General features: G+C 51.6%; 1 protein-coding gene across 1 annotated transcript in view; it reads left to right on the forward strand.

Moving 5' to 3' along the window:
• The window catches only part of SDHAF3 (succinate dehydrogenase complex assembly factor 3), a 34,186-nt gene extending 27,881 nt beyond the window's left edge, over window positions 1-6,305 (forward strand). Inside the window, exon 3 of the mRNA XM_036759327.1 lies at window positions 5,396-6,305. Coding sequence (XP_036615222.1) covers window positions 5,396-5,593 — 198 coding nt within the window. The 3' untranslated portion in view covers window positions 5,594-6,305. The remainder of the gene's footprint in view (window positions 1-5,395) is intronic.
• Window positions 6,306-9,306: the final 3,001 nt, after the last annotated feature.

Genomic DNA, 9,306 nt, shown 5'->3' on the forward strand with positions numbered 1-9,306 from the left:
GGAGAGGGGGAGAGAAACACACACACACACACACACACACACACACACACACACACACACTCTCTCTCTCTCTCTCTCTCTCTCTCTCTCTCTCTCTCTCTCTCTCTCTCTCTCTCTGCAGGGCGGAGGGGGGAGAGAGATCGTGGTGGCCCTATGAAACCCTGAGCTCCTCACAGTATCTCACCATTTTAACTTCCTTTGGACTGGCCACACCTGTAGAAGATGCTGAAGAAAGTTGGTTGCACAGATGCACTTGGCAGCCTCCTGCATGGAGATGATAATTAAACCCACGGGATTGGAGGAACACCAAAGGGAAGAGAGCTGAGAGAGGGAAGGGACCCAAGAGGACAAAGCCCTGGGGGACAGACGGAAGGTCCCTGAGGATCCCCCGAAGCTGACTGAGAAGGAGCAGTCAGATGGATTGGAGGAGAACCAGGAGGCAACTAGGGGAGGAAAGAGAGAGTCTGAGCTGGCCGGCAGTGCCGCCAGCTTCAGAAAGCTCAAGGGAAGTGAGGATGGAGCGCCTGTGAGTGGTCAGTTGGATTTTCCCCAAACCAGACGGGATGCAGCCTCTTGAAAATGTAGGAAGTTCAGATGCTGAGCTCTCCACTTGTAGGGGTGCGCCCTTCCTGTCCCCTAGGCAGCAGGCTGCCCGCCTTTAATGGGTCACCTCTCCAAACTGCCCTCTCGCTTTTCCTGAGCCTGTGGCCAGTTGTCCATGTGTTCCCTGCTCTGGGAGTGGTGTTACCTCACCAGCTGATAGAGGGATCCAGACAGGTTAGTGGAGGATTCCACTCATCTCAGTGTCAGAAAGGACCTCAGCGGTCATTGTCAGACCCACCCCCAAAGGGTCGGTAACCTGCTGCTGCTTCTGGGGGGGGCCAGTTCTAGTTATTAGGCTATTTTCCCTTGGAATGAGCCCAGATCAGCCTCTGCACATATTTCTCATTGCTCCAGATCTGAGCATCCAGGTGCTCCAGGTCCTTTGATCAGTTCTTGTCTAGCACAGGTTGGTGGGAGGACCCGATGAGTGCCAGAGAAATGTCATACAAAAGCCACAAGGTCTCCAGTCCGCTCCCTTCATCGGACAGGCTCCTTTCTGTCAGGGCCCTTCCTAAATGTGGCACTCCTGCGGACTCATCGTACAAAAAATGGCAGCTGGGGGTGCCATAGTGCACAAAGGGCCAGGCCTGGAGTCAGGGAGACTCCTCTTCCTGAGTGTGGCTGGATGACCCTGACTAAGTCACTTCCCCCTGTTTGCCTCAGTTTCCTCATCTGTAAAATGATCTGGAGAAGGAAGTGGCAAACCTCTGCAGTGTTTCTGCCAAGAAAACCCCAAATGGGGTCTCAGAGAGTCAGACACAAGTGAAGCAACCGACCAACAACAATTAAAAAACAAAACCCCAGACCCTTACCTCCATCCTGTGACCCCCCCCTTCAGCGCTTTCCTTCCTTTCTTTGCCAAGCCCACCAAGGAGGAGCAGGCAGCCCTGGAGCCCATGGTGATCCTGTCCCTAGCACTCTGCCTTGTGTGCTCTTCCCAGATCCCCAAGGATGCCGCTCCCTGGAAGAGCCCATGGCCCCCCTGCATCCTCAGCCTTCTTGGCTTTCCTGCCACATGCAGCCAGGGCACTCCTGGCTCCCTTTCTCTCTGGCCACCCCCTGCTGGCTGCTCAGTCTCTGTGCAAGGCTTCTCAGAGGGCCCCTCTTTTCCCCCTTGCGTGACTTCTACCGTCTCTGGACTCCCAGGTTTTCTCTCCCCTCCCAGCTCCATTCTCAGCCTCCCAACAGCTCGATCGGCCTCTGGAGGACGGTGCTGATGAGCTTGAGAAGAGCCAGCATTCACACAGCACTTTCAGTTTTGCAATATCTCCTTCTATTCTCAAGACAACCTGGGAGGTAGGTGCTATTATTTTACATTTTACAGTTGGGGAAACTGAGTCAAACAGGTTCAATGACTTGCCCAAGGGCATTCCTACTGAGTGTCTAAGACAGCATTTGAACTCAAACCTTGACTTCAGTGCTACATTTTCTCCATGGTGCCACCAGCTCCACCATTATCTCAAACCCAACATAGCCACAACTGAATTTCAGGAAATAGTGTATCGTAGCAAAGTTTGTAATGTGCGGCTGCAGCGATGTAGTGTCACCTCTCTGCCTTGAACAAAGCTGTGCTGTTCTGGGGACCTCATTCATTGGAAAATGGATTGTGAGTTATCACCAAGATAAAGGGTAATTAAAAGACAACGATTAAGTATGTCACAAGCATGGCTGCGCCCAGTGCTTCAGAGACCTTGAGAGATGGACCCGTGGGAAGAAATGGGATTCTCTCTATTATTTTTGTGAGTACATTTTTCCTTGGTAAATCATGTCCTTTTAGCAAAAGTAAGGTCATTCAGAATTTTCTCCCCAAAGCAAAATGAATAGTAAAATCCTTAAACTCCTCCTAGAAGGTTTTAGGTAATATGCTCATTATCCCCAGGCAGCTTCTGGGTCTTTGACTGTCTCAGTGCGTGTGTCTGTCCCAGTGCTAGCCAGGGTTCAATTCAGTGCAGACATGATTGAGATTGTGAAATGTCCCTTTCCTGGAGGCGCTGGCCCAGGACCCCATCCCCTTTCTCTGTCTTGGCCTTACTCCCTTTACTGTTTGCTGCTGGAATGGCCCAGAGCCGGGACCTGGAGCCCTGAGCCTGGTTTGCTGACCCTGGCAGGGGTCCTGGGCACCCAGGCATCCAGAGGTCTGGAAGGACATGTGGGTCACTGTTTGGTTAGGATGGAGAAAACAGAGACATCTTGGAGCTATTGGAAGCAAAGCCTGACATCTAATTGCACCAGGTCCAGAAAAGGGATTTATTTCATGGGGAGCTGACCGGTGAATATTGAAACCTGAGAAAAGGAAGCTGGGAAGCCCAGATGTGTTTTTTGTAGTCAGGATTCTGAAGGCTCGGGTTTCTTGGAATGCCACCTGCTCAGAGTGGATGTCCCTGGGGCAGCTCTGGCCACTGAGAGCCTTGTCCAGCCAGGCCAGTGATGTAGAAGTGACAGTACTGGCTGACATTCCTTAGTACCTATATCTGACAGACTTACTGCTCTCCTGACAGCTGATCCTGCTGTGTTAGTACTGCCTCAGCTTGGTCTTCTGAATGGGAGGCTGGCACTACCACCACTGAGCTGCCCTTACCCAGCTAGGAGAGCACCACATGGGAGGCTGTTCTCTTCCTGAAGAAGACACAGCTTTGTAGGGTTATGATGACTTTAGGGAAGAGAATCTAGATCTATGTTTTTAATATCTCTGAATTACTGTCGACTGCTTCAGTTAATATTTGGAGATTTTTGAGACACCTTTTCCCCACTGCTATTTGCATGATTAAATTATTCTTGAATATTTCTCTTTGGGCATGTTTTCCTTGATCACAACAAAATGAAACTTAATTAAATCCGAAGGAAATTGTCATTTGTATCCAAAACCCTGATTCTGAAATAGCCTCGTAGTGGATCTAGCAAACTGACAGATTGCTTTTGGGGGATCCTCAGATTTTAGAGAGGGTGGTGATGGGGGCAGGGCGGTGTGGGAGAGTGGATGGAGCAGGGTGGGGGAGTTGGGGTGGGCTTAGCACTTTTGTACAAGCAGACCCTCATGGGGCAGCGGAGGAGAGTAAGGTCCAGAATCTCCCCATTTTTTCTCTAGGCCAGCCTCACAAATTGCAGCCTTCTCCCCTTCTCTTCCCTAGATGTCCCCCCCGCCCCCACTTTGCCTCTTCTATGAAGGACCCACCAATAGGTTTTGCCCTGGGCAGACATCCACCTTGCCCAGCCTTCAGCCCAGGTGGAGCCGGAATCAGGCACCACAGTAAGAATTGCACATGCACAAGCAGAGAGGGATGTGGGGTATGTTTCAGGCATGTGGAGAGACCTATAGCAACATTGTGGCTAGCAGCTACTGTGGCTGGGTAGGGCCAGGAACACCTGCACACAGAAGGGCTGCCAACACAGGTTCTTTGATCAGCTTTTCTAAAGAAAGCAACTTTGAGGGGTTAACAATCTCAGTTTAATTAAACACACATATATCTTTTACTTAGTTCAGGGGAAAAGATCAGCCCCCTGAACTTCAGAGCAAACGTCAACAAGCGACCTTGTCTGATTCAAATCGCAATTCATCGTTACCAGAGAATCACCAACATCTCTCTGTTGGGGGGGGGGTGGGGAGGAAATGTTCACCTTTCTTTGCATCCCCAGCACTTCACACAGTGCCCGGCACACAGTAGGTGCTTAATAGATGTTCCACCGTTGACTCATAGTCCAGGCATGCAGGCCAGGCTAGGGCAGGAGCAGTGGAACAGGAAGCGGTGACCACCGGGGCAATGGAGGGGGTGGAAAGTGAAGAGTCAGGCAGGACTCCAAGGTCTGGAGGCCAGGAGAATGAGGCCGTCCTGGCGAGAGAGGACGTTGGGGTGGGGATGGGGCAGGAGATGACTCCGAGTTCTAGGGGTATCACGGGGGAGCCGAGATGCCTCCGTCCAATGCAGCCATTCTGAAGCAGTGCTTGTCACCGTTCCATGGTGTCAAAGATCCTACCTCAGTTTCCCTGCCTGTAAAATGGGATAATAACTTACCTAGCAGTATTAGTGCGAGGTCAGATGCATTAATCCACGTGAAAAGCGCCAGATGAACGCTAGCTAATTTGGAGGCAGTGTGGTAGCCCTGTGGAGAGTGTGTAAGAATGGAGTCAAGAGGGCCTGAGTTCAAATCTGGCTTCAGAAACGTGCTAGAGGCGACCCTGGGAAAGCCACTAAACCGCTGTTTGCCTCACTTTCCTCATTGTAAAATGGAGATGACGGCATCTATCTTCAAACATTGCTGTGGAGAAAGAATTAAGGGGATCGCAGTTATATGCCTAGCGAGTGCCGCGTGCTTGATCAGCGCTGCTCCTCTGCCCTCCTTCCTTCCCTTCCCCCTTGGTTTTCTTATCTCCCAAATGAGGGGGCTGCATTAGATCTGGGACCCCAGGTCCCCTCCAGTTCTGAGTGAGCCTGAGCGCATAGTAGGCACTTAAGCAGCACCTGCTGGTAGATGAGTTGAGGCCCAAACGTTCTTATCTGTAAGTTGAGGGATGCCGCAGCTCACTGCAGGTTGGAGAAATACAAGAAAGCTTGCACAAGCAGCATTACTTGTAAAATGGTGAGAATTCGTTGATGTTTCAGTGGCCTGAGAGCCCTCTCATTAGCCCCGACTGAAGAAGCAGTTGTGTCCGAGCAGACCCTCAGGAGCTAGGACTGCAGACAGGGTGAGCACAGGGACCAGACATGGAGGCGCTGCTCTCTGCATTAAGGCAGGCCGGTGAACCGGGCCCAAACCTTGCTGGCAGTGGCCGCTAACCCCGCTTTCTCTTTCCTAGAGGTACGCAGTGGCGCTATCGCAGCAGACGAATTCGGCAGAGAAGACAGAGAAGACGCAGCTGGGAGCGTGCCTCACAAAAGAGCAGCTGGATGACTTCAGTGAGGAGCAGATCGGCCAGCTGCAAGAGCTCATGCAGGAAGCCACCAAACCCAACCGGCAGTTCAGTATCGAGGACCCAGCCACACCCAAGGCCTAGACTGCCCCACTGCTGCTGGAGGGGCGCCCTGGGACCCAGTGTGGGGCAGAGGACTGACATGGCAAACTCTGTGCATGAGGAATGTTAAGAGCGGTTGTAGGGTGCCATTTGCTGGGGCTCTCATGAACGACACTGATGAGGACCAGCCAGAGCCATCTCCCCTGACGTGGGTGCTGGCAAGGGCCTGCACTTGGTTGTTTGGAAAAATTTTGCCCTAAAAATATTGGTCTTTCCCTCCAGACCTCCCTTCGTCCAAAGCAGCCGCCCAGTGGCTTGTCTGAAGCCTTTAGAAGATGGGACGGGTTCATCAGCATCCCCTTCTGATGATGCGCGTTCGAGCTGTAACCTGATACTCTGGTAAAGTTCTGGAGGGTTTGCCATTGTCACCCCCAAATACAGTGTTATCTGTGGTCACCCAAGCAGTGTGAGCTCTTATCTTTTATCTCTTCTCTCTGAGTCCTTGTTTCTGTATAGTTGAAGCGACCAGAGGCTTAAAGGGTCAGAAATCCTCCTGTTACTGATTCTCTGCTGGGCAAAACACAAAAGATCTCACCAAAGTGACTGTCAGTTAAACATTTGTACACCCACAGAGATCTCACTTACCCAGGCTTTGGGGAGAGCAGAACCTGCTGCTGATGGCTCTCGCATTTAGGCTTTCAACTTGTGTGAAAACAGTTTATTTAAAATAATGGTTTGTAAGCCCTGAGGAACACTTTAATTGTGAGATGTCATTCTTGGGGCCCCTTGCTTTAGTGGGAGCTTAGGCACAGTAGAGTGTTGTTGCTGCCAGTGGGCCTCAGATGCCAAACCCATGCCATTCAGGATCACCCTCCTGCAAAGCCATTGGCACCATTCACGTAGCATCCATCCTTTCATGCCCTTTGTGGTCGGGCACCAAGAGAGGTAGGAAGTCATGGAAGTAGCCACCACCACCTTGGGGTACTGGCTGGAGACTAGCCGACCTGTGGAACTGTGGGCATGGCACTGAATCTTGGGCTTCCGGTGTTGTCCGGCCCCAACCTAAACATGCACGTGCACGCTGCAGGCCCAACCAACGGCCATCAGCCTCTTCCCGAAGGAGCGTCATGGCCATAGGGTGGGGGCCCGGAGCCTGCTCTTTGGGCTGGGTCCATTCTGGGGTGGCGCAGCTGTGACCCTTTTGGGGGCTGCCACCTGTGGCTTCATTTGTGAGCCCCCTCCCATGTGGAGCCCTTCTCCAGCCCCACAGCAGTTACAGAGCTGCTCATGCCTGGAGGGCTCAGACTGGGAAGTGCCAGGGATCTGTAGAGTGGTGGGAATGGTGCGTGGCTCTGGGTTCATCCCCTGGGAGCTTCATAGGCCCCCAGAGGAAGCCCTACAGCCGAGCTTGTCCTGTGCCCTAGCCTGTGCCTAGCCACAGCTGTGACTTGCCAGGCAAGCCTTTCCTTCCTTCCTCTCCCATCAAATGAGACAGTGTTTGTAAAGTGGCACATGGTAGGCGCTTAAAAACTCTCACTTCCCCTTCCCCCCAGTTGCCATATCCTCCTCCTGAGACTCCCACCGTCTCCCTGAAAAGCCTGGGTTCTGCCAGGTCGGCCCGGGGCCACGCCTAAGGGGACACTGCTCTCATTCCTAGAGTTGTTACTGCTCTTGAGGCTAGTGAGAGCTGATTGGACTTGACGGGATCCAGGCTCTGATAAATGCCCTCGAGTGATCCCAGGCCCAGGATGAGCAGTCAGATGCCACCTCTTGTCACAAGCCGGTTGCCAGTGAAAAACCGCTCCAATGCTCTGAGCCTCAGTGTCTTCCTTACAGTCCCCCACTGGGCTGCTAGGTGGCGCTGCAGTGAGAGAGGGCAAGACCCGGATTCCAATTCAGACTCAGACACTCACTGGCTGCGAGACCCTGGACAAGCCACCTTACCTATTTGCCTCAGTTTCCTCATTGATCAAATGGTGATGATAACAGCACCCGGCTCTGTTTGTTGTTGTTTGTAAAACGCTTGGCACAGTGCCTGGCACGTAGTACGTATTATATAAGTGTATTATTTATTATTGATGTTACATAAATATATTATTATAGTAATGACATGATTGCTATTAATATTAAGTCATCTCTTAATTGCCAGACCCAATGGCCTTTTCCTAGTCCTCAACCTTCTTGGCCTCTCTGCAACCTTTGACCCTGTCGATTGCCGTCTTCTCCACACTCGCTCCTCTGTGGGCTTTCCTCATTCTCACCGTTCATGGTTCTCCTCCTGTCTCTGACTGTTTGTTCCTTCCCAGGCTCCTCTGCCGATTCTTCATCTATGTCCTAACCACTTCCTGGGGTGTTCCCAAGACTCTGCCTTGTCATTCTCTCCCTTGGGGCTATCATCCGCTCCCAAGTCTGGCCCTGGCCTCTCTCCTGAGCTCCAGCCCCATGTTATCTACATCCCCAGGGGCCTGTTGGAAGGCATCTCCAGCTCACACATCCACCAGATCCTGTTGGATGACATTTCAAGCTCACAAATCCAGTGTGCCCCCTTGGATGGCATCTCAATCTCACATGTCCACTGTGCCCCCTTGGTTGGTGGCCTCTGTCTTTGGAATGCTGTAGTCCTGTGCTCCCAGGGTCCTTGAATTGCTTCTTTCTGGTTGTTACAGCATATTTCTTCTTTGACATGGAAGCTTTGGGTTTTGACCAACGTTCTCTGGGACTCTTCCTTTGGAGATTCCCTTCTGGAGGTAATTGGTGGATTCTTTCTAGCTTCACTTTGCTCTCTGGTTCTGGGAAATCTGGACAGTTTCCTTATATGGCCTCAAGTCTTTCCTTTTCCCCCAAGGAGTCCAGTAATCATTTTAAAATGATCTCTCCCTGACTTGTGTTCCAAGTCAAGTTGTCTGTGACATGAAGTCATAGTTCCACTGTACCCTGAGGGGTCAGAACACCCCTAAAATGTCACATTCAGGTTTGTGTGTGTCGTGATTTATGAAGAGCTTTGATGAGCTGGAAGACATGCCAAGGAAGGCAGCCCAGGGCTCAGGATAGCTTAACCACTCTCTGTAATTAACCCCTGTCTGCACCTGGGAGTCTTTGCAGAGCTTGGCCTCATTTTAAGGTCTTCCGCAGAGTGACTCCTACAGAAACAGTACAGGATTCGTGCTTTGTCAGTCAGTCACGTCTGGCTCTTTGTGACCCCATTTTGGGTTTTCTTGGCAGAGATACTGGAGTGCTTTCGCTTCTTTCTCCAGCTCATTGTTTAGATGAGGGAACTAAGGCAGACAGGGATGAGTGACTTGTCCAGGGCCATGCATCTAGTTAAGTGTCTGAGGCTGGATGTGAGCTCAGGAAGATGAGTTTTTCTTACTCCAGGCCCCAGCAGCCACCTAGCTGCCCCCAGTCTGTACTTAGAACAGCTCCTTTCGCGGGAAGCATCCCAGCACATCTGGTTAGACAAACAAAAATGGCCTGCAAGTCAGGAGCTCTGAAGTCAAGAGCTTAGCTGCCTCACAGCAGTAAATGTGAATGGCAGATCGCCAGCCTGCTGCCCCTGCAGTCTAAGTGAAAGGAGTGTTGTCAGTGAATCCTTTTAAATGAAAACTGGAGGCCTGCTCCTCCACCCATCACCTGCCGCCACGGCAGTCTGGATGATGGCTCACCCATCTGGCTTGGAGTCACATTCCCAAGATCCAGTTTTCTTCCTGCTTCTTACTGATTCGCTGTTGCTGCCCTCTTTAAAGCAGGGTCAAGTC

Source organism: Trichosurus vulpecula, chromosome 5 (assembly GCF_011100635.1).
Source record: "Trichosurus vulpecula isolate mTriVul1 chromosome 5, mTriVul1.pri, whole genome shotgun sequence".
In the NCBI taxonomy this organism is placed as follows: Eukaryota; Metazoa; Chordata; class Mammalia; order Diprotodontia; family Phalangeridae; genus Trichosurus; species Trichosurus vulpecula.